The 27103-nt window shown below is 21.8% G+C and overlaps 3 protein-coding genes across 5 annotated transcripts; 2 read left to right on the forward strand and 1 right to left on the reverse strand.

The window, feature by feature from the left end:
• Positions 1-546: 546 nt before the first annotated feature.
• Positions 547-5539, forward strand: LOC129605344 (leucine-rich repeat neuronal protein 3). 2 transcript variants are annotated; one of them, XM_055515042.1, is made up of 7 exons: positions 547-721; positions 1637-3524; positions 3605-3730; positions 3795-3930; positions 3992-4132; positions 4193-4412; positions 5047-5539. In XM_055515042.1, exons 2-7 carry the CDS (start codon positions 1678-1680, stop codon positions 5304-5306), a joined length of 2730 nt encoding a protein of 909 aa, XP_055371017.1. In that variant the 5' UTR covers positions 547-721; positions 1637-1677; the 3' UTR covers positions 5307-5539. The 2 variants fall into 2 exon arrangements, with proteins under 2 accessions (XP_055371017.1, XP_055371026.1); XM_055515051.1 differs by having other exon boundaries at positions 4917-5188.
• Positions 5540-13928: 8389 nt separating this feature from the next.
• LOC129605536 (uncharacterized) lies at positions 13929-19667 on the reverse strand. 2 transcript variants are annotated; one of them, XM_055515368.1, is made up of 9 exons: positions 19189-19667; positions 16699-17109; positions 16472-16624; positions 15552-16380; positions 15373-15494; positions 15128-15289; positions 14836-15070; positions 14614-14753; positions 13929-14533 (listed from the first exon to the last, which is right to left on the reverse strand). In XM_055515368.1, the coding sequence occupies exons 2-9, from the start codon at positions 17089-17091 to the stop codon at positions 14354-14356; spliced, it is 2214 nt and encodes a 737-aa protein (XP_055371343.1). In that variant the 5' UTR covers positions 17092-17109; positions 19189-19667; the 3' UTR covers positions 13929-14353. The 2 variants fall into 2 exon arrangements, with proteins under 2 accessions (XP_055371343.1, XP_055371334.1); XM_055515359.1 differs by lacking the exon at positions 19189-19667 and adding an exon at positions 17407-17492.
• A 3063-nt stretch (positions 19668-22730) lies between these two features.
• On the forward strand, positions 22731-24361 carry LOC129605633 (exopolyphosphatase PRUNE1). Its single transcript, XM_055515522.1, has one exon. The coding sequence runs from the start codon at positions 23060-23062 to the stop codon at positions 24158-24160; it is 1101 nt and encodes a 366-aa protein (XP_055371497.1). The 5' UTR covers positions 22731-23059; the 3' UTR covers positions 24161-24361.
• Positions 24362-27103: the final 2742 nt, after the last annotated feature.

The raw sequence follows: 27103 nt of genomic DNA on the forward strand, positions 1-27103 counted from the left end.
ACTTATTGAACTTTAATTAAAATTTCAACAATAAAAAGAAGCATTTAGAACAGCAAAGATTGACAGATTTGAAAAGTTATACAAATTCAAGTATTCATTAAAGACGAAAAAAAGTTAAAAATAATTAAGTTGTCAAATTGGAAGTACAAGTTATTTGAAATGTGACTTTTAGTTTTCAGTTTTTTATAATTCTCAGTAAGTTCGCTAAATCCTAAATCCAAAAGAAGAATTTTTAACTTCAAAACTTACTTATCCAGTATTGAATGCACTAGCATCTGAAGTGTCAAATTCATAAGAGTGCATAAACGACAATGTTTTGAATAAGTTTTTCAGATTAATATTAAAAATTCCGTCAAAATATTGATACGAATATTCAATCAAAATTAGCGACCATCAGATTGAGAAACATTGATACAAATCATAACAAATAATGATGTGAGCAAGCATGTTAATTACAGCTGTCTGTTGCAAAACTTTGAAAAAACTTATATAAAGTGTACGCAACATTCATATGTATTGCGTCGACTCAATTTTAATGACACGATATTTGACAAATTGAAACTAAAAGTACTCCTGCAGCAACGAAGCCAAGAAATCTCAATTTTTCATCGTAATTTTTAATAATATGGCAAATTAGTAACAATTTCAGAACAAATGATAAAAATTTGGTTACAAAAACTTATGATTAACAAAATCCTTCGCTGTAAATAACAAATAACAGGTGAGTAAATGTAAAAAAGTAGGCAAATTATTTTTCAAGGTTCTATTTGTTTATTGTGAAAAAATTTTTTTAACTGTTTTTGCTACTTTGCACAATGGCCTTAATTTTCATTGAAAATTCGAATTAGAAAATTATTTTGCAAAATTTTAAATTTAAAAAAAACTCTTGTAATAAAATGTTTAATTAAAGAAAATAAAATTTGTATGACGTACATAGGTATCTTAATAATTAATTTTTCAACAAAGGTTTTTTTTTTCAAAAACAAGAATATTTATGTAATTAAGACAAAATATGCACCTACGTACCTTACCTAAATATAGATTAAAAAAATACCAGTTTATAAAATTTTTTATGCATAAATTGTACAAAATTAACTTTTTCAATGTTGTCTACATTAAATATTTTGCATAAAATTTGGTACCTAACTATATACATAAATTCGATTCTTAAAAATTTTTCGTGAAAAGAGAAACTACAAAAAAAAATCAATTCAAATAATTGATGAACGTAGTTATGGATTATTTGTAGTAGTTAGAGGTTTGCACATATATATTAACTTTACTAACATAGAGCCATATTTCTTTTTAATTGTTTTAGTTCATAAGTTAAAAAAAAGGTTTTAAAATAAATAGCCTCGTTTTAGAATTTTAATTACTATTAAGTGCAATTTTTTTTCATTATATCTACACAGCGAGTCTTCCAAGACCTATACTTATCAAATTATCTTAAAGTAAATGTCGAGAAGTTTGATAAATTACTTGATGTGAAGGAACAATCACAAATAATTAGCACACATTATTAATTATATTACCTGTCTATTAACATAAAAATTATATCTGTAGCCTAATCTAATCGTAACAATAACATTTAGCTAATGATATATGGTTTTAATTTGTTTCATTTTTCTATTGGTAGATATCTGTTTATTGTTTTTACTAGCAAAAATACAGATAATAATGAAAAATCAAATGGAAAAAGTAGTATTCGTATTACTTCACATTTTTATCGCAGCAATAGGAAGTCAATTAAATGAAAATTGTAAAGTGAACATAGTAAAAAGATCGCCAAAAGATCTGAACAATGACGCCCAATACTTTGAATTATTTTGTGAAAAAGTATCATATGTTCGGTTAGAAAGTAGCCTCATTGATAATATAGAACAATTGAGCTGGATAAAAAGCGAAGTCAATGACGTAATTTTAGGAAGACTACTCAAAAAACATGGGACGGCTTTACATCATATTGAAGTTTTAGATTTCAGCGGTAATATCATCGAAAATATTGATTTTGAAATTTTCAAAGATAATCATATGCTTAAAACATTGAAACTAAATCAAAATCTGATTAAGAACATAAATTTATATGATTTAAATAATTTGCAAGAATTATATTTAGATAATAACAACATACAAACATTCAATATAAATAATGAAACATTAACGCATAAGCTATCAAGAAATCTAAAGGTTTTACACATTTCTAATAATGATATATATAACATATCAGATATCAATATGTTTATGAATTTTAAAGTCTTGGAAGAACTGAATATTGCAGGGAATAAAATATATAATGTTCCTTATAAACTTTTATACGAACTGAGAGATCTTAAATGTTTAAATTTATCATCTAATTTTATAAAAACATTTAATAATAATAATGATAATATACTAGCACATATAAGTTTACAAACTCTAATTTTAAATAATAATAAGATTGAAAAAGTGGAAATAAATTCTTTTAATAAATTTGAACATTTACAAAAATTAGATATTTCTTACAATGAAATATATGTGATTGAAGAGAATTCCTTTGATAATTTATATAATTTAAAATCACTAAATTTGCGTGGCAACAAAATTTCTTTAATACCTTCAGAATTATTTACTAACTTGAAACTATTAGAAAAGCTAGATATAAGTGAAAATAATGTTATAATTATTCCAAATGGATTGTTCCGGCATCAATATAATATGCAATCTTTGTTTATTGAGAATACAAACTTGAACTATATCGGCAATTTTATATCTGAGAAACATAATGAAATTAATACATCTGTATTGAAAAACCTAAAAATATTAAAAATCACTAATAATAGAAATCTTATCACGATGCCCGACACCTTATATAAGAATTGTGAAAATCTTTTACAGTTGAATATTTCACATAACGCTTTAGAACACATCCCATCACAAATTGGAAATCTTAAATTCATAGAAAAAATTGATATTAGCAACAATAAAATAAAATACCTTCCAAATACTTTAATGGATTTACAAAATATGAAGGAATTTAACATGATAAATAATAATTTTGTTTGTGATTGCCATATGTACTGGATACTGAATTGGACAAATCAATTAAATTTGTCTATTGAGGGTTCCAAAGAACATGAGAGCAAAACAATGTGGCAAATAAAAATGTCTACCTGTAATGAAGGAGAAACATTTTCAGAATCAAGAAATCAATCAGGAAATATGTTGGCCGTACTAAAAAATATGTCATGCATTAAACCAGTGGTTTTGCGATATTCAGAGAGTACAATGCATTTCTTAGATTCAAATACTTCTTTTGAGTGTCAATTTTTTGGTAGTCCAGAACCTAAAATAAGTTGGCGTACTCCTACAAATGAAATTCTACAGTTTGATGAATATAACATTTACAATAAATTGCAAATTGGAAATACACACATCAAATTAATAGAACCAGGAAAACTTAGCATTAGTAATATATATAGAAATGATAGCGGCCTTTATACATGTTTTGCTGAGAATATAATGGGAAACTCTTCAGCTTACATAAGGTATTTTATTAATATTTAACTAATTGCTGGGTGATATATATATGAGGATAATAAGAGTTTCTTTTTAAAAAAAATTTCAGATTATTTATCAATCCAATATGGTTTTATGAAGTCAAAATCTGGAGTATTATTACTGGATTCGTATCGGCTTTCGGTTTCCTTTTTATAACTATCCTAGCTCATGCTATTAAGAAAATAGTTTATAAGTATACTATAAAATACAAAAATATTTTATCAGTTTATTTGATATTTTATTTGATATCTTTCAAGGTATTGTTATCCTAAAAAAGCTGAGGATTCAGATCCAGAGTTACCCAAAGGGAAACAGGTTTATTCCCTTTTAGACAATATAGAACATTATAAAAGTCAACAGTTGGAAAAATTAAAGGAAAATTATAAACAACAAGTACATATATTTTAATTAATTAAAAAAATAGAACATTTAAATATCTTTAATTAATAAATAGGTGTGTAAAATTAGAGAAAATTGTAATCAACAAGTTGAGTGGATACACAGCCAATATAATACACAAACAAAAAATATCAAGGAAATAAAAAATATAGGACAACACCATTTGGTATTTATAAGAGGGCAATATTATGATCAGGTTTGTGCTATGTGCATTTGTAGCAATGGAATATCTTTTATAATTATCCTAAATTTTTAGATTAAAAGAGTTAGAGAATATACCACTGGTCAATTGAATTGGGTTCAGGAAAACTATATATTTCAAAGAAATAAAATACGGAAATTCAGTTCTCATCATATATTGCGTTTGCGAGAAAGTTATAGATATCAGCAACAAACACTAAATAAAGTTCTAGAAAATCTACCAACATTTTATTTTGAAAATTGTAGGGGAAGATGTGATGAGTATTTAGATGTTGGTAAGTTACCAATCAATTTTTAAAATTTAAATTTTGTGTTCGTAGATATATGTGGGACTTAAATAATTGTTTTATTTCATTTAATTAATTTATTTCATAATACTTGAGTTAATTATTTTTTTTACGCTTGTTTTTATAATTTTAAGCACTTTCATTTACTATTTTCGTTTTAATTTAATTTTTGTCCAATAAAATGAAAAATTTAGTTCCATAATTTTAATTTCAATTTTTAATAAATTTAAAAATTTTTAATTAATCAATTTTAAAATCTATTTTAATTTTGTTTAACTTAAATCTTAAATTTTAACTTTAAGTGTAGTACCTAATTTTCATTCTGACTTTTACTTTGTTAAAATTTTATATACTTAATAACGTAATTAGAACAATTTAAAATTAGTTCCCACATATATTTAATAACATTTTATATTTGATATGATTATATTTGGTCGTTGATGTGATCACAAATTGAATTATGAATCAACTTTTTTACTTTTATTTTCTTAGATATAAATTCTATCGAGTGTCCACGTAAAAAAAACTCTTGTTAAATATATCTTTAATTACATAATATTTATTATATTATATGCTCTTAATTATTTACTATATATGCCTAAAATATTTTTAAAAATTTTAGATTTTGAGGTGTATATGAAATCATGTATGAATGCTGGAAGTCAAGAAGGTGAAAGTAGTTTAATTGATGACGAAGAAAATTTACAAAATATTTCCTCAAAAAGTTCAATATGCAGTCGCCCATCAATATATTATACACCAGTGTATGAATCTCGTAGTGATTATTTGGGATCGCCAATACATAAAAGTTATCTTACAAGGAAAAATGCTCAAAGCGACAGTAACTTAAGTAATTATGATGAACATTCTACTGATAAATGATATAATTAAAATTTCAAAAAATAAGTTTTTAATTTAGTGAATTATTATGATGTAAAAAAAAAATTAAGAAAAAAAGTTTATATATTAATTTGAAAATGAAAAAAGCAAAAAAAAAACATAAAATATTTGTATATAAAATGAGGAAATATGGTTGAATTTTAGAAAATTGTTAGTTATAAAATTTATAAATAAAATAAAGACTGTTGAAAATATGTGTATATATATTATGCATGTAAATTATAAAATGATTTTCTATTTATTAAAATGCACGTAATATTAGATATGCTCAGATATTCAATAATTCCAAGAAATTTTATCAATTGGATGGTTTATTTTGAAAGTAACCCAAGTGCATTTGCAATTGTAAAATTCTTTGATTTTCGAAGCAATTATAATGTCAATAGTTGCAGTTAAAATTCATGTTCTTGAATAGGGAAATAAACTTACTATAAAGTAAATAACCAGCTAATCAAATTTTAAGTTGCTTTGAACCCGAACCGAGCAATATTTCATTTTTATTTGAAATAGATTCAATATTGTTTTATTGAAATAAATTCAATTATTGTTCGCAAAGCTAGAACAATCGAGCTTTGCGAACAATAATTTGGTAGAGATAGGGATGTTACGGAAAAATTTCTCCAATATCTTAGTTCCTTAAAGTTTTTAAAATTTTAAATTGAGTAATTGCTTTTTTTTTTTTTTGAGAGGAGATTAAATGGTAGAATACTTTAAAGTCGAATCCTTGATATTACAAAATTCCAGTATAAACACACATTAAACAAGTCATAAGCCTGAATTGTATGCAAATTACAATATTTCTTATATAATGTTAATTTTTTATTAAAAAAAAGGAAAATAAAAAAAAATGAAAAACTTTTTTCAGTGTTTTTTTTTTTTTTATATGTAAAATAATTTTTATTTTAAATAAATACTTTTTAAGAGACAGTGTAATACATAATTTAAATTTTGGATTAATAAATAATATGAAGCAATATATTTTAATTTTCTTGTTTCAGTATTTTTTTTTTTCATATTTTTTTTCTTAGTTTTTTTTTTTTTGTTTTTTTTTTATGTTAAGTTTTTGATTTTAATTTTACAATATTTCTGGGGGAACAAGAGTGTTAAGCAAATTTCATAATACTTTAATATAATTATATATAAACATATATATATATACAATATATATATATACATTTCTTTTTTCACGTTTTGTAAACTTAAATTTATAAGCTTATAATAATATACTGGTTAACGTTTCAATTAAAAAAATTTGTGAGAACTTAATAAAAAAAGTAAAAAGTATAAAAAAAAAATAGATTGAAAGAAAGAGATGAGAAGGAAATACAGAAAGACAGAGAGAGAGAGAGAGAACGAGTGGGGTAGACAACAACTTTTTAAAGCTAATTTTTACACTAATTTTATTTTTTTTTTTTTTAGTTCTCATATATTTTTCTTTATTGTCAACTAAAGCTGAATTTAAGTGTGGTGAATTTTTTTTTTTTTTGTTTTTAGTTTAAATGAGTTTAAAAAAGAAATATTAATATACTTTAATATTTAATACATATATCTATATATATTTTTAAGTACATTTTTATTTTTTTGTGTTTTTATAGCAATCCAAATAAAGAAACTAATTCTGATTTGAGTTAAAAAGAAAAATACATATATATATATGTATGTAGTTATGTATGTAATATTTTTTGTGGATTTTTTATAAAATGTAGTAGATCTTACTTAAAATGAAAATAGCATTAATACGGTATTGAAACACAATTCAGCTTACAAAATTTTTTATTGCTGAATTGTTAAGCATAATTTGAAGTTTTATTGCAATTTTAAACACTAGGTCCCTATTGCATCAACCACTTTTATTTTTTAACTTTTTAGAAATTTTTGCAAATTTTTTGATTAATTGATCAAAAAAAAAAAGTAAAAAAATTATTGATCCAATGGGAACGTATTAGGGATAATTTAAAATAGTGTGAAATATTAAAAGATAACAAGAAAATTTTAAAATTATAGGTGATGATTTTTAATGTTCATATTATGTTTTTTTTTCTTATTTTTCATTATCTTTCTAATTTTGTTTTGAAATTAAAATTTTTTTTTGACGATCTTTTAATTAAAATTTTAATGGCCATTATTGATTCATCTATCAAAATATAAATGTAACGTCAATTTAATTTATTCAGCAATAACAATTACAATTAACTGAATCATTTAAATTGATGTTAGATTTGCATTTTAGTAGATCACAATCAAAAACTACCAAATACTAAAGAAAAAATTAGTGAACGAGAAGCAACTGTATCATAGTCAAATTTTTTTCTATACTTACACAAAAAAATACAACACAAAAGAATGAATGATAAAAACAATAATGACAGGACCACAATGTTAACCACAAAAATGATTTTTTTAACCACAAAAAATATTTCATAAATTTTTTTCTGTTTTTTTTTTTTTTAATTGCTTAAAAATATTAAAATATTTTTCAATTAAAAAATGTTTTTTTTGAATTGCTTGATTATATATATATATATATGTAGGTATATATATTAATTATAATAATATTTTTACGTACATATTGTTGACTACCTTCTTATAAAGCAAAAAATAACTTTTTGAAACAAAGTTGTTTTTTTTTTTTTTCTTCTTTTTACATAATACAATAGTGTGTATACATATTTTATTTAATTATTTATATTTATTAATTTATTAATTTTTTTGTAGTTTATGTTTTATGATTTTCATTTCTTTTTTTTTAATTTTAATTTTCAATAAATACGTCATGTTCTGCAGTATAAAATTACTGATAAAATATTTTCTTTTTGTTTTTTTCTTTTTTTTAATTATTTTTTATATTCAATACTTTATTACATTCGGTTCAAATTATCACTTTAAAAGGCATAATAGTTTATTTTTTTTTTAAAATATTTTATAATTTTTTGTTTTTATCTACCTATACATCAAACTGCAGTTTTTTAATAAAAAAAAAAAAAAATTTCAATTTTTTATGAGTATCAAAGGAAATTCTATTCAAGAATAATGTTTTTTTTTTTTTAATTTATTTTTTTATAAATATATACAGGCATTTTATATATTATGTACATATTTTGCAAATATATATATTTTTAAATTTTTTTTTTCAGCTTCAGTGTAAAGATGTCCTAATTTAATTTAAATAAAAAAAAAATATTAATTACACAAGTTTGAATTTAAAATGATTAAAATTATCAAATATTAATTATTATTAATTTATAATTTTTTTTTTTTTTTACAATATAATCCGTATAAATAACTATTGTAATATTAAAAATAAGAAATCCTAAAACAAAATTTATTAATTATTTTAATTAATAATTTTGTTTTTTTTTTTTTTTTTTTAATATTAATTATTTGTTATGAAATATAGTTACATTTTTATATATAAGTATATATTATATGGGTTCAGCAAATATTTTAAAAATAAAAAAAAAAATCAAATTAAAAATTTAAGTAATTATGCAGGTACTGTTTTTTCTTTTTTTTTTATATAAAATATATATATTGTGTGTTTTCACGTTTATAATTTAATTTGCTCTTGTTTTCTTATGATTTTAATATTAAAAAAAAAATTAAGTTTAATTTCAGATTTGTAGTTTTTCTTTTTATTTTATATAAATATTTTTTGCGTTTTTATTCAAAATTCAATTTTAAAGCAAGCCCAAGATTTAAAGAAAAAAAAAATAATTTTTAAATAAATGAATTCCTTACATTTGTCTAAATGCAAGAGAATTATTAGAATGATTACAGCAAAGAATCAAAAAGATAAAAACCTAATAAATAATAAAAAAAAAAAATTACATGAACAGTTTACAGAATTTAAAATTATAAGAAGATTTTGTTATTTGAAATTTTGAAACAAATTTCTTTAAGTTTATTTTTAAAATTTGAAAATAAACTTAAAGAAATTTTCAAACAGTTTTATTTATTTTGTTCCAAATTTCAGGAGACCTTTCTATCTTAAAAAAGTCAAAACAGAAATCTATTTTTTTTTTTTTTTTCATTTACAATTAAATTACAATAATTAGAAATTTATTTTATCAAAGCTCAATTTTTTAGATTTTTATAATATAATGCTCATTACTTAAATGCAATTATTGAAAATTATTTAATTCAAAACTAATAACAAAAGATATTTTATGCCAGTTCTATAGGCTTATTCTTTAATTTACAATTTACCGAAATAGAAAAAAAATATTAGTCAATGACATTTAAAATATATTCAAAATGTATACACTGAGAGAAAATAAATTTTATAATTCTTGATCAATACACTGAAAGAAATTGAAATTAAGTTTGAACAAAATTTCAAAATCAGTATACAGTAAAACTTTAATTCTTATTTACATTTATAAATAAAAATTAACTTTTTATTATTAAAATATTACTTATTTTTTAATATGTTTAAAGTTTAATTAAAATTTGGTTTTAGTATTTTTCGAAAATTATAAAATTTCATTCTTCTCATAGTATAAATCTTTAGTGCACGTTTTCGCACAATTCAGATAAATGCTTACAAAATATGATAATTTTTCAATTTATTTTTCTTTTACTTTAATAGTAGTAAAATTATATCGTATTTTTTTTTATTTTTTCTTTAAAATAACTTGAAATTTATAATAAAATAAATAGGCCAATATGACTTATTTTGAGTATAATAAATATATGTATATTGTTAAAATGATTAAAAATTAAATTAAAAAGTAAGAATGACATAAAATTCTTTTTATCTCAGTTTGTATAATGGTTTTTATATTTTCAAAATCAATTTAATAAATAGAAATAATGATAAGTATTATATAGATACTAATTGACATATTTTTAATTTATGGATATATAATCAACAATATTCTGCCAGTAACTTCACTTGACCAATTATGGCAATTATTGAAAAATTTTTAAGTTTTTCTGAAGAAAATCAATTTGGAAATTTGAAATTCTACCCACCTCAATCACCTCAAGTGATGCTACTAACAGAATATTGGTGGAAAATTTGGTTTTTTAAAAAAGAATTGAAAACAAAAAAATTAAGCAAACTGGACAAAAAATAAAATTTATAATTACATTTGATTAAAATGTTTGGGGTTTAATTTTTTTCTGTTTTAAACATTTTTTTTAAAGCTATTTTAAATATTTTAAAAGATACTAACTAGATTTTCAAAGTTTAAGATTTTTCATGAAAATTTTTTAAATATTTTTTTTTTTAGTTTGAACATTTTTATAGTATTTTTGTCATTAAACAATGAGTTTTTTTCTTTCTATGTCCTATTTTATATATTTTACAAAATATAGAATATAATTAAATTTTATTGAAATAAAATAATTTTTGAAGCTCACTGAACATTTTAAAAACGGAGTTTTTTGAATTTTAATAATAACTTTTACATTATATTTGATAGTATTGTGATAAAACAATATAAAAAATAAGAAAAACGAATAAAATTAAAAAAAAAAATTGTATGAATAGAAATAATTTAAATGAATTTTTGATATTCAATTAAATATATAATAAGGACATAGAAATTGAGTTCTAAAAAAATATTCCATTTTATTAATTTTTATTTCATTTCATTTTTTTTTTCTTTGTTTTCAATATTTAAAATTTACAATGTACAAAATTTGCGGCGTGCACATTAAACTGTTCAATTAATATTTTTATTATAATTCTTAATTTTCTCTTTTTTTTTACATTTATTATAATTTTTATATTTTTTTTTTTATATTTTTAAATGTATAAAAGGCACAAGAATTGAGACATATGTTTTATATTTAAAATTTTCAGAACAAAATAATTAAAAAAATTTAAAATTAAAATAAACATTTAGTTGAGTTTTTTTTTTAGAAAAAAAAAAATCAAAAATAAATAATTAATACTGAAAAAGTGTTATATGAGTTTTGAGTGAAAAAGTTAATAAGAACACAAAAATATAATAATAATAATAATAATAAATACACATATAAACTATTAAAACTACTGCTGCCCATCACAATTATTTTTTTTTTTTATTATTTTTTACAATATTAATAATATCACTTGTAAAGCGATAAATACAGGGTTTTGTTTTTTTCTTTTTTTTTAAATATGATATTTTAAAGCGATATATTAATTTTTTCTTTTAATTTAATATCTTCATGTTTTTACAAATAGAAATTTACAATTATTTTTCATTTTCATTATTAATATTTTTCTTGTTATACAAATAAGAAATTCTCTTTGAAAGAAAATGCCCTATTTTATAAATTTGAAAACCTAATTGATTTTGGCAAAAAAATTTTTATTTTTTTCATTTTTGTAGCTTTTGAGTTTTAATATTAACACATAACGTATAAAAATATTTTTTTTTTTTCATTTTATATAATATTAATTTGCTTTTTTTTAATTTAATTTTTTTGTTTTTTTTTTTTTTAGTAATAAATACGGTGAGCTAACCTAAATATGTTTTTATTTTATATTATTTTTAATTTTATAAATAAAAAAAAATTTACAAGTAGAGTAAACGTTTTTTTTTTTATTATTTTTTTCGAGATTAAAAATGAGAAAATGAAAAAAAAAATTTATTAAAAATTGAAAATATTGTAAAAAAATTTCGCTTTCTTTAATTTTTGAGCTAATTGCGAATTACAATAATATAAATGTCATGGTTAATGAATAAAATTTAAGAAAAAATTATTGGAAAAAAAGGAATCTGTTTATGAAAAACGTTTTATTAAAATTAGTTTAGATTTTAATATAAAATATGATATTTTCGAAAATTCAGTTCTAACTTATTAAAAAATCTTCAAATGTAGCATGTTCGAAAATCAGTTTACAATTAAGGTTCTAAAGCATTTTTAAAGGAATTTTTTTTAATGCTATAAAAATATTTTAAGTTTGAAAAAAGAACTACATAAAGAATGTAAGAAATTGAAAATCTGAAATGGTGCACAAAAAAACAAAAAACATGTTTTTAAAATTTAAGTTAGAATTTCTAGTGCACATCTGGAATTATCGAAAATCCACATATTAAATTTCAAGTATGAATTTAAAAAACAGAATTTTTATCAGTGACACAATTATTATTTTTTTCTTCATTCAATTATTGTATATTTTTTTTTTGTTTTTCTTAGAATATTTAGATTTTTCTTACATTTAAATATTTTTTTTTTTTTTTGTGATAGCAATTATTAGAGCTTTTTGAAAGAGAGTTATAATGTGTGCCCATTGAAATTAATTTTTTGAATAAATATTGCTACTATATTAATATTTTTTTTTTATTTTTTTTTTTTAGCTCAAGTGAATAGCGCGGTTCATAATCTTGTAACTTTTTGTTTTTTGGGTTGGAAGGGTTTTTTTTTTTTCATTTTGATTTTCATCAATATTATTCTATTACTTTTTTTGATATTTTTTTTTTTAAATTCATTTCATTTTCAGTTTAATATTTTCTTATTATTACATATATATTTTTTATATATCATTTTTAGTTTTCTTTTCACGGTCTATCTTATTAGGCATATTAGTTGGACGGTAGGAAAATCCTAAAAAATCTTAAAAATTCATGTAGCTTCATGTACCCTCGCCAAAGTATACACTTTTTGAACTTTATCGGGTCTTTTTGTTTTTTCCTTTTAATTTGATTAGCAATTTTTTTGTTTTATTTCTACAACTTTCAATAAATTACTAAAATCTAGATCAATAGATGATTTCTTTTAAAATTGAAAATTATAATTAAAAATAATTAAAAATATTAAAATGTACAAAAAAAATTATAAAGAGAAGAGATAAGGGCGAGAGAATCAAATATTTTTTTTTTTGTTTAATTTTTTTTTGTTTAACTTATAATAAAAAGTGCAAAGAGTATTTTCAAAACTTCTTAAAAATATGTTAGTAAGTTTATATATTTTATAATTCTATGTTTTCGAGTTTTCTTGTTTTCTTCCTTAACTATTTATACATTTATATATATATTAATATTGTACTTATATATTTAAATAAATTATATACCGTTACTAAAAATTTTTACTATATTATAAAACCAATTGATCAGTGAATATTTGGATAACTAGAAAAAATTTAAACGAATACAATTTTGTTAAATGATAATGAAACAAGTTGCATTTTTTTTTAACAATTTAAGATTAAAAATACTGAACCGATCGACAGTTTTACAATTTAGTAAAATTTAAAGTTTTTTGCCGCAAATATATTATTATTTATACATATTTATACATTTTAAATATATAATAATTTATAAATATATATTTATATAATATATATCTTATCATACACATCTTATTATATGAATCTGCATGCAAATCATGCTAAGTTAATATTATTCAAAGAAAATGATTTTAAAAATAGATTTATTCCCTTTAGACTTCGATTGAAATTTTGTTTATTTAATTGATCAACAATTTTTTTTAATTAGGTATTATGCTACCTTTTATTCGAAACTTGACAAATGTAATTGATTTGTAACAAAAAAAAATCCGAATTTTTTTAATAAAAAGTTCATGAAAAAGATCGTGCTAATATATGTTTCTTTTTTATACGAAATTTGAATTACTTCATTTCGAAATTTATTAAGAATATATCTAATATGTTTGATGTTATAACGTATTCAATCATTTCCTACTGTAACTATAAAATGTTATGTTAACATAATTTATTCTGTATTTATTTATGTAAATTGGTACTTTATACACAAATATAAATTAAGTGAGACGGTGATTCTATAATTTTTATCGCCTTATCTAACTATTTTTCGCTTTCAAATTTGGTATATATATATTTTTTGTTTGATATTTAAAAAAAAAAAAGTAACTACTTTTAATTTTCTAATTCAAAGTTCTGAATTAAAACGAAATTTTTTTAAAAATTTGATGAGGTATAAAAAGCGCCAATGGATTCCTTTTATTTTTATGTTTCGATTTTCATAAGCGAAAGTGCGAAAATATATTATCTGGTTTTTATGTTTGTAAATAAGGAAATTATTGATTTTAATGTTAAAACTAAAAATAAAATCCTAAGTAGACGAGGTACCATTTGTATTTGAATTGCTTGCTACTAAATTTAAAGGCAAAATACTTAAATCATTTGCATTGTTATTTTTTTCATCATCAAATATATTACTGTTAAGAGAATTTAATTCTGTCTTTTTTTCTAAGTTTTGTGAAGCTGCCGCTGAAAATACAAGTGAAGCATCCTGAAAATTAAAATATGTATTAATTTTTTTATAGATAAAAAATTTAACTAAATGAATTTATTTATATAAGTAAAACTTACAGGCAAAGAATATGAACGATCCCCAGCTACCCCTCTTAAAGCCAATAACAAATTATGATTTCTTAATGATTGAAAATTTGAATTATTTTGAATCATCGTTTCATTTGTATCATATTTAATATCAACATTGCTTTTATTTTCTATAATTATATAAAGTTTGTTAGTAATTTTTCGTTTTTTTAGATTAGTCGTCCTTATTGTAATTAAGATATTTATTATTACTTATTTTTGAGTTTTTACTGCTTCCCTTTGGACGTCTTCTTCTAGTATGAATCGTATCTCGTCTCATTGAATGGGGTCTGTCAACACCATGTAGTTTATAATATAAACCACACGCATTACAAACCATTTCACCTCGAATATTTCTTCTCCAAATTGTAGTAGTAAGTGTTCCGCAGTTAGCGCAAGTCATATCTTTTGCTGAACATGCATTAGCCGGCAAACAAGCTCTAGATTGCTAAAATAATTCAAAATATTAATATGAACAAATATTTTATCAGTATAAATATTTTACTTTATTTTTTGTTACTAATTCCGATGTAATACTCATGGCTTTAAAATCATAATTTGTTTTTGCTTCGGAATCGTCTTTTAAATCTTTTTCTTTCGTAACTGACAACTCATTTTTACTGGGACAAGCCTGTTTTCGCCTTCCAGATTTTTTAGATTTTCCATCCTTTAAGAAATAATTTTATAGTAACATAATTTTAATAAACTTTTTCATATTTATGTACGACCGATTTTTATCACTTATTTTACCTTTAAAAGTGGGAGCGGTTGATTAAGATCATCGTTCATATTGAAACCTGGTATATTGATTCCAAAAACATGCCCACAGTCCATCATTTTCTTAAGTAGCGTTTCACCGGTTTTGTTGCCATCTGGTAATTTTATAAAATGTGATGAAATTCCCTTTTTTTTATTATTCGTAATTTTACCTGTCGTAAGAGCTCTCCACAACTGAGTTGTGGCTGGATCAGCAGGCGTATCATTTGAATTTGCAGAATTAGTTTCTTCAGAAAACTCCTGCATGCCACTGTTAGTTCCTTGTTCGCAAAAATTTTCACTACCACGATCATTAAAACTTACATCCATCTGTAGTCGACCAGGATCAGAGCTATCATTCGATGAATTGCTGTTGTCTGGGTCTTTAGCATCATCTTCCATTTTGCTAACAGATGGATAATTTTCGGGAGTTAATGCTGTTCTTGGCTGATTAAGAAATTCATCGTCATCACTAAACTTGTTTTGATTAAGTAACTGAGTTTGTAATAGTAACTCATGATTGCAATCATACTTTTCCAATTTAACCTTTATTTCATTAATTTGATCTGGGTTGTGATGAGTTTGCTCTTGTTGAGTTCTTTGTGGAGAACTTTGTAATTGGACATTTATTGGTTTTTGTGCTGATAGTATTGCTTGTCGGCTTATATCCATTAATACTGCTGCACTTTCCAACTCAGAATTTCTTTCTACGGGATATGTATCAGTAGATGCTACAATTTTATTATTGACAACTTGTGAAGCACAAGAATTTTGTTGAATTTGTTTCATATGTTCTATTGGACTAACATAATAATTCGAAGATTCAATTTTTCCTTCATGAGGATTTGCTGATAAATTTGCATTGTTTACAATTTTGCTTATTCTGTTTGAGGAATTCCCTAATTCTGTTAATGCTGTTGCAGCCATTTCTTCTAAAACTTCCTGCCGCGAAGAATGACTCAATAATTCATTGAATGTATTAGTTGAAGTTTCTGCAATTTCCTGCAATATATAAAAAAAAAAATTATTTATATTTTTGAGTATACTTTAAAATGATTCAAATTTTATTGCTGAAAATTATGCTTCAACTTACTGTAGGTGTCCCAGAAAGTTTGGAAGTAAAATTTATAAAATCTTTTAGAGTTCGTTCAGCTTCTTTAGCTGTCTTTCGGAATTTTTCAAATGAAAATAATTGATTGTAACAGCTTTTACAAATAACGGGGGGGAGTCCATCATTTGGTGATATCTTGAAAATTTGATTAAAATTTTTTTTTTTAAATTGTTATTTTTTAGAATTCATTTCTTTTTTTAATGTCTTACCTCAATTTCTAGAAAAATTTTAATTAAATATGGAATTGTTATATCCTCTTCACAATAATTTTCCTCTTCATCAGAATTAATTGATGATTCTCGTTTGATTGGGCATTGAAAATTACGTTTATTTGAAACAAACTTTTCAAAAGCGCTTGCGCAATCGTTATTTGTTTGTAAATTCGAAAAAATATTTGTTTTCGATCCTGTTTCTTTGGCTGTTTCATTATTAATTGCCGTTTGAGTTCTTATTTTTGCTTCCCATAAGTCTATATGTTGCTCTGGCTGAGATTGAAATATATAGATTTTGTCAATATCACAGTCAATGACCAATAAACACAACCGGCAAACTTGAAAGAAGTGATTTGGCATATTACACATGTTAGTGGTTTTATTATCCATTACAATGAATATACAACACTAAAAAAATGGAATTAAAAAAAAACTCTTTTATTATTTTGAAACATTTACGAAACATTCATAAAATATACATTAAAACTACAACAAGTTATAAATAATTATTTGAACGAATTATTTTTTTTGTAAAAAAATTATTAAATAAAAAATTACAAAAAAAAACAAAAAGCAAAAAACAAAAATAAGCAAAGAATGCTTATCGTACAAAGTAGATATTTTTTACGTATCATTGAACTTTAGAATTTTGTTGGTTAGCTTATAATTTTACGTTAATTAACAAGTAACTTCACATTAACCTACCATAATTGCCTTAGTATTAGTTTATCAAATTGTAATATAAAAAATCTACTATCTATTATCATTTTTTATGTGCAATGACTTTTTTTTATTTTCCAAAAAAATAATTCAAAAACTAAATTAAGATTAGAGACTATTAATATTAATATTAAATTTTATTTTTTTTTTTATTTTTTCTTTTTGTGTTTATATATTCATTTTGATGACTCAAAAATATTCTCAACTAATCACACATTCCCATACTTACATATTATATAGAAATTATTTCGTTATATTTATATGTATCTATGTATGTATGTATGACTGGTTATTAAAATAGTTTATGTTTATATTAGCTAATATTACGACATATGATTAAATAAAATTTACTTGACCTTATCAATATTTTCTCAATAGTGTTCTCAAATACTCCCCATAAAAGTTTTGCCTTGTATTAAAATTTATTAAAAAAAAAAAAATACCTGCCTACCTACCTATCAATTTATATTAATTTTGATAAGAATATTTCAATAAAATTTTTCATTTTTTTGTTTTATTTGTAAATCATTCATATTTAATTTTTATCGAATTGTGCAACAAAACAAATAATTGTATTTGGAAAATTTTTCATTTTGCATTGAACTGACATGATAACAGAGAGAACAGGAACAAAAACTGCCTACCTACACAATTTTAGAAATTAATTTTATAAGTCGTTTTGTGTACATACTTACATATAAATATATACATTTATGTAAGTGTATTATTTTTTATCGAGTTTTTTATATCTTTTTTTTTATTGTTCTTAAAATATGTGTATACCCAATTATCTTTTATGTCGATATTATATAGAAATATACAAACATATGTAAATTCATTCTATTTTCAAAAATCAATTATTTTCAACATGTCTATGATTTAAAATTAGAATTAATATTTAATAAAAAGATTTACATATATTATCGTAAAACATATCAAATATTAACCCTTTTTATAAAAACTAATTGGTGCTTATATCTATATAAATATATATGTATTTATAATAAAAACAAAAACATATATTCGATATATTTACCTACCTACATTTATATCAATAAATTTTATATGGATTACCTACACGAATTTGTAATCACACATAAGGTGCATACATATATCCTCCATTACAGAATGAAAACTTACAGAAACTCTAATTTTAAAAATAATATGAAAACAAAAGAAAAAATAAATACCTTTACATTTAATTATTTTGTTTCGATAAAAAAAAAATATTGAGAATAGAGAGAGAAGAGAGGAAATAATATTTGTTTCCACTAAAATTACTAAATTTTTCTTCTAAATGATATCATTTATGAATCTTAAATATTTTATAACCTCATTAAATAAATAAATAATAAGTAGCAAGCAACAACGAAAAAAATTAATAGTTAAGAAATCTAAAAACTATTGATAAAAATAAATTTTTAATTGCAATTGTTGTTTTGTGGCCCTCTTCATGTCTTATATTGAACAATATAAATTACTAATATGCTTTTCATATTAAACATTTTAACATGTATGATATGGAGAGTGTAGGTGTTATCGTACAATCTATCGTAATCATAAAAAATGCTTTGTATCACAAACCTTCATAAATACATACAATCGAATCCAATACACTACAAAACATTCATCAATTTTATTTATATTTATATCATGCATATATAGTTAGTTGTATGTACATATATATGTATATATTTTTACGTTATAAGTATATACATTACATATTATATATAAATATAAAAACAGAAAAAATAAAAATAAAAGTACCTGGACAAAAATAATTCATGCGATTCTCTTTGCTGATAAAAAAAACCAAATTATTCTTACATTTAAAATTTTTTTTTTTTTATCTATTAAAATTGTATTTCCAATAAAATATAAATAATGCGTATTTTATCAAAATAATTTTAAAATTATGACATTTCTTTAAATAATTATTCTCAGTTTCGATAGAATTTTATAATTGAATTGCTTTTCTTTATGCTCTTTGCTCGCCTTTACTTCAGTTCACTTGAAATGATTTTTTTTTTATTACATACATCTTTTTTATCACAGATTTTATCTAAGTAGGTATATAGCTTCGCCCAAAAATAATTACTGGCTTTTAATTAGAAAATATTTCAATGCACTTATTAAATTTTAAAATTAAAACTTAATTTTTTCAAAATTCGAATGTATTCAAATATTTTTTTGTAGTTTATAATCTAATAAAAAAATAACTTTTATTATTTTTATTTACTCACTACACAATCAAATTCTTGTAAAACCATAAGTATTGAGCCTAGCAAATTAAAGGTAGCAGCATCACCATATATTGTCAATTTTATCTATGAATCATCAACATTAGCAACATTTTGTGTCAGTATTATAAAATTCTGGATACATTAAGTTTATTGATTGATGGTAACTTAACTCTTTTTTTTCTGTTTCTTTGTTTTTATAAAGTCGCTGTCGCTATTAGTTCAGAAAATTTAATATGTTTTCAAATTGGTAGTTTGGCTGCAATTTGACGTATGTGTTATACATTTTAACAAAAATTTTGTATAAATTGTAGGAATTTAATACAAACAAAATATTGTGTTGTGTTCACTTCTTGACATATTTCTATCAGCCGTGGTTCACTCACATTGTGTCTGTTCATTCACTCTTAATAATTACGTATATACACATCTACATATTTTACTTCTTAAAGGTTAATTAAATTTTTAATTCTGCTTAAATTTAATTTAAAAACTCAGATGGTGAATTTTATACCTTATATAATGGCACATATTATAGTAATTAATGTATATAGATGATGCATACTCTTATATTTAGACTTACTCTTATAATTATACTAAATTTTAGATTAAATCTGAAGCAAGTGAAAATCTGATCTGTAAGCGAAATCTAACATCAAATTAAGTCTGCTGAAAAAAATAAAAAATTATCCGATTATCATAAGACTTACTGTCAAATTTTTAAAAAGCGATCAGCTGTTTTTTTTTTAATTTTATGTTTCCAATTTATAATTTGAAAATATTTTGAACCTTGATGTAAAAAGTTTAACAGTTAAGGTCCAAATTGAATCTGATATATTTTATATATTAAGGCCCGATTGAAAATCGTTAGGTATTGATTTTTTTTACTTGAGTTCTAAAACCGATCATAAGGGCATCAATTTTAGTGTTACTGTGTGAATATTTTGAACAACAATCTTAAATGCTTTAAGCAAGAACGTTTTTGATGATTGATCGTACTGGAATAAGATCAATTTTTAACTTTATTTCTTCAACTTATAGAACATTTTTTCCAACATTTGTGACATTAGTGTAAAATTTTTAGTTCTGAAATGAGTTCATTTAATTAAAAGGTGACAGCGCCGTGATCGATGTCATAACAATACTAATTTGAAATCTTTAAATTTTGAAGCAATATTATAAAAAAACAATTTCAAATGACATCATGGGTTAATCCCCCTTTTACCAAACACATTTTTTTACAAACTTTTAGAACTTTAAATTAGAACTTTGTAACATCTTAGGAAAATGTACATATTGTAGATTGATATAAGCCCTTGAAATGCACTTGTAATAAAACGGGTATTTAGTCCGTTAATTTTAATTGTTTGAAGTACAATTAGTTGATGTTAAAATCAAATTTATATTTGCAAAGCAAAATTGTAAAATTAAACTTTCCATTAGATATATTTAAACTTTAGGTAAGTAAATATGTATACTAGAATTATTTTGTTTACTAAAAATAAACATTTTAATTTATTTGCAGAAAAAAAATTAATTTTTAACTACTATATCAATTAATGAAACTAATACTTACTGTCTTATTATGTTTATTTACACATACATATTTGCGGAATTCTGATGCAATTTGATGAAAAAGAACGCTGTTAACAAATTATATAAAGTTATAGCTGGTAATATCTGTAAATATTTGTTTTATTTCTATCGAAGCAAATCAACCCATTAAGGTACATAAATTCTAAAAATTAAACAAAATATTTAAACACTTCATTAAATTGAATTGTAGATTTAAAGTTAAGTTTAGAATTCTGGTTTAAGTCCGTTAAATATCAAAGTATATATGAATTTTTCGTTTCCTTTTTCCAAAAAGTTTAGTGAAGTCATATTTTACTAGCTTCATTATTAGTCAGTATTTTTGTGTTATCAAATGCTTGAACTTCTAAATTTAAAAATTTTATTTGTAAGGGTGTTATTCTTATATCTTTTCCCTTTTGTATATCAAGCCCGAATATATCATAAAGGTAAATAAACTAAAAAGCTTTTTAATATTTAAAAAATTAAAATAAAAATTTTTAAATTTATATGGTTACATTTAATTGTATATAAAAATAGGAAAAAGAAGAATAGCAAAACTATAAATCAATGATTAGCAGTGCAGAACTTGCTTAAAAATAAAAACGTAATTTTTTAATAGAGCAAAGCTTTTTGTTTTTGTTGTTATAAAAATTTAAAAATCTTTTATACTAAACGTTCAGTTGCCTTAAAGATTTTCCTTAATTCGGATAGTATAACGGATTGCCGGAATATTTGTGACTTAAAATAGAAGTAAACAAAAAATTGTTTTACAATTTTGAAATAATTTTTTTTTTATAATTACCACATTTTTAATACTTTGTGAAATTTTTTTAATTAATAAATAAAATTTCGATTTTTTTTTTGTATTAAAAATTATCTAACGATTATCATGAATATTTTTTTTGTAAAACCATGAATATAACAGTTCGAAATGAGCCAAAGTGTATAAATTTTGAACTTTTAAATACAGAATAATTGAATTTTAAAATACAGTACTTGTATTTTATAATTTATTCCAATAAAATATGCTTATTGTAAATTCTTTTTGTAACTTATTCTATTTAAAGAAAATTTAATATCGTACGTAAAATAAGACAAATAAATATTTAAATAAATGATGCTTAATATGTTAAATAAAATTAGGGTGTTCTTTATATACAAAGCTAGGTTTTCTAAAATACATAAGAATTTATTTTTGGTAAATCTTATTAAATTTTAAAAAATTTTGGATTGCATATATGTATAATATATTAAACCATTCCATAATTAATAGATTTAAACAGTAAGAGTAAGAGCAAGAAGGGATCTACTTGGCACATATAGGATTTAATGCACAAATTTTTGTGTTCAATATAACCAAATAACTAAAATATTTAATATTAAATGTTGATGTTGTCCTTTCTTCATGTTTCCTGTTTTCATTCTTTGTTCATACCGGCATTATCGAAATAAAACGGTTAATGTTTTTGAACTTTAACTTTTCTTTGACCACACAGGTGTGATAGTTTAATTATGTCATATTGGTGTATAACAGTTTACTTTAGGAAGAACTTTTTTTGTTTTGACATCAAATAATCTGACAATTTTGACATATAGAACATTAAATTCTATTTGTTGTTGATTCATTTTGTACATTATTTATTTACCTTTTTATTCTTAATTTATTTTTCCATTGCGGTGAATCTATACACATAAATAGTTCGTGATATTATTAAATTATTAAAATAACTCAAAAAATTCAATTATCGAAAAAGGAGCCGAATCAACTTGATCTTCTTAAAAAAAACTTTATTTAAAAATAATCCAGGAATTCGTCTTACATAATGAATAACTTTTTAAAGGAATGTTTTAAAACGAAAACTATTACAAATATTTGTTATATATTGGGGAATGAAAGTTGTGATTTAGACTCAGCAGTTTGCGCAATATCTTTAGCATATTTTTATTACTACAGTAAAAATAAAATTTTTCATAAAAAAACATATAATGCGTTTATACCAATTTTAAATGTTTCACGAAGTAATTTTCCAATAAAATCTGAAGTTGTTTATTATTTTAAACAACATGAAATTAATAGCGACAATATTTGTTTTATGGATGATATTGATGAAAGATTTTTGCAATCCAACGATATTGTTCTAGTTGACCATCATTTTTCACCGTATCGTGATTCAGTAATTCAAGTAATAGATCATCATCAATTTGATTCAAATTGCAATTTAAGAAATGATTGTGATACAAAAATTGATTTAGTTGGTTCCTGTTCATCTTTAATAGCGGATTTAATATTAAAATCACATAATCCAGAAGAATATAAAGAAGTTTTGAAATTACTTTATGGTCCAATTGTTTTAGATACTGTAAATTTTTCTAAAGAAGCGGATAAAGCTAGACAATTAGACCTTGATGTTAGCGAAAAAATTGAAAAAATATTTTCTATAACTTCTGAACATAAACAAGATATATTTGAAAGTTTAGTTAAAGCTCGTGCAGCTATCGATGGCCTGAATGCATATCAAATACTTTTTAAAGACATGAAATTGGTATTGAATCAAGCGAAAACATTTAAAATTGCAATTCCTGGCTATCCTATATTAGTACAAGAGTATATTAAAATGGATAATGCTGAAAATTATGTAAAAGAATTCTCAGAATCTCAGAATTGTTCCATAATTGTTCTAATGGGAATGAAAATTGTTGAAGGTTCTGTTGAAAGAGATTTAGGTATTATAAATATCAATAATAGAGAATTATTTGAAAATATTGTAAATGGTATAAGAAATTGTAAAGAACCAAATTTAAATGTAGAAGAATACGAAAATTGTAAATTTTTGAATGGTGTTTTTTTCCGTCAAAATAATGTTAAAGCATCAAGGAAACAGATTTTGCCTTTAGTAAAGTCTATAATGGAAGATCATAGATAATTTTATTAAGTTTAGTATTTATTATAATATAGATTTTTTGCTTTTATTTTTTTTTTCAATAAATTTCTTTGAATACGTATTAATTCTAGGAAAACATAATAATAAAATATTCTTTATTGTTAAATGCTATTAGCAGAATACATTCTTATTGCATTAATACAACAAAAATTAATATTTTTTCAAATTATTGGAATAAATTCATATTTGTATTTGATGAATATTTTGTAATTAAATACTTTTGCAAAAACTGCATAATTTTGTTTTGCTTATCATACTATTTATACATAATTGAATTAAAAAAAGCTTGTTTTTAATACCTACATCAAAATAATAATGTACTTGTAATCTAGCACACGCTACTTTACAAATAGTATTTTGCCTCTTCCTATTTTTGAATTACTTTTGTTAGGGAATTAGTTGCATTTTTTTTACAGTTTTTTTTTTTTCGTTTTTTATTAAATAACTCTTTAATAAGTCTTTTTTCTATTACTTGATTTTCTAGTTTTTCTTTGCTCATAAAGCATACTTACTACTTTATTATATAGAAGCTAAATATTATTATAAAATAAAAAATTCGTAATTTATATAGTCTGTTTACAAGATTCGTTTGAATAAAAAACAAAATTTTCAAATACATACATACATACACATATGAATATGAGTATTATCCGGAAAATGAAATAGAAAGTGAAAATTCATTTCCATTGAATGCATATACACATACTGAGGGGGTATAATATAAACAAATAGTTAGTTATCGTATAGATATATGGAATTTTTTTTAAAAAGAAAATTAATTTTTATATGTATGTGTTAGTTAAATAAATTGGTGGTAGACCACTATTTTTGTAGGTTATTGCAGTATTATTATTGGATGCGATTTATTTTCCGGTTTTCTTATTGTAATTTTTTTTTTTAAATATTTCGAATATTATTTAATAGTAAAACATTTTTAAGTAAAAATTGTTTAAAAAGAAAAAAGAATCGGAATCAAAATTATTTATTTAAAATTTTTTGAACTTTGAATTTTCATGTAAAAAGTGCAATTATTTTGCATAATATAATACAGCAATCAATTCCGCAGTTTGTTTTTTTCCAATAGCATAATATGACACAAGTGGAACAAGAGAATAATATGAATAAAAGGTATGTAAATTTTATAATATGATTATGCATGTGCAGTACTTAGTCTATAACAAATTAAAATATGTTTAAGTTATAAGTGTAATAATAATATGTTTGTATGTCAATTTAAAGGATTTCATATTAATTATGTAAAGTGGAAGTATTTATATTAAATTAAATAATATTGTTCATTGATTTATTGACAAAAAATTATTGTAATAAGAATAGTTTAATTATATAAAATATCCTAGTATTATTTTTAGATTTAAAGATAAATATAAAATAATTAACATAAATTAGATTTTTTTCTTAAATTTCTTAAAAGAATTTACGTAAGTATTTCAATTATTATTATTGAAATTGTAATTGAAATTACAATTTCTCTTTCAATATTCTTAAAAAAAAAAAACAAAATTTTTTTATATAAATTTAAAATGAATGAACGATTATTTTAATTGATAATTTAATTTTTTGTTTTTATTTCTTTTTTTTAACAGAATATTAATATGAAACGAATAAATTAAAAATATCGTAATATATAATATCTATATGTATTAAAAAAATTCCAAAACGCGACCTTAGTTTAAAGAAAAAATAAAAATTTTAAAAAGAAGTCAAAATTAAAAATCAAAGCACGAAAACTAGTTAATTATATTAACATAATATTATAAAAAGTAAGGTAAATAAAGTTTTTTTTTATTGTTGGTATAGTTGTCGCGAATTTAATAAGATTTGTGTTTTTTTTTGCATTATTACTCTATTACCCGATATTGAAAAAAAAAAAACAAAATTAAAAAAAAAATTTTAAAATCGTATTGAACAGAATTTTCCAATAATTTATTATAAACTTAAAAAAATAAATGAAATATAAATGTATAAAATTTTTTTGGCTATGCCTCAAGACATAATTTATTGTACGGTACAATGAGTATAATAGATAATAAAATTTTAAAAACATTAATCTTGAAATTAACTATCAATATTCATGGATTTCATCAATCAATAAGTATAAAAATATTTCTTAATCGCAATATATGTTAATCCGAAATTTTGAAACTGTGTTAATTATGTTCAAATGATATCAATAGTTTATTTTCATATAGTAAAGTTTCGTTCTTCTCGCGGCTGATACGTTCTACAGAGTAGCGATAAATAAAATTTTATTTACCTTAAAAAAGGAGTTGGTTACGTCCTATAATATTCTGTAAATGTATTAAATCAAAACAATAATTTAAAATTATTTTAAAACTATATAAAAAAGATTGCAGAAATTAAAAAAAATTAGTATACTTAATAAATTAATGCCTTAATATTTTAATAATTTAATGACTCTAAAAGGAATTCATATAAAAGCTTAAAATAAAATTAACCAAACATACAAACCTAATTCATTCGATTTAATCGAAAAAAAAATTAATTATTAGATAGCGATTTAATAATGATTTGAAACGTTTGCGATTTTAAAATTAAATAACGCGAAAATTCAAATTTTGCTAAATCAGATAATTTTTTTTTTATAAATTTGGATTCGGAAATTTTGAACGTTCTAAATTCTTTATTTTATGAAAAGTTGACTTAGGTTAGGTAAGGTTTACATACATATATACATAGTGACTAAAAGTTTGGCAAAATATTACTTAGATATTGTACACACAACTATTTCATTTGTAATAATATACCAATAATAATATAGCACATTTGTAATAAATAAAAATTCAAAAAAAATTATTTAATATATATATAGGTACATATTTATGTTTATGTATTATGTCTACAAAGTACTAAAAACTTTCGAAAGGTTGAAATTTTTGCTTCCTT

The sequence above is a fragment of the Condylostylus longicornis genome, unplaced genomic scaffold (assembly GCF_029603195.1).
Source record: "Condylostylus longicornis isolate FDR11 unplaced genomic scaffold, ASM2960319v2 ptg000002l, whole genome shotgun sequence".
In the NCBI taxonomy this organism is placed as follows: Eukaryota; Metazoa; Arthropoda; class Insecta; order Diptera; family Dolichopodidae; genus Condylostylus; species Condylostylus longicornis.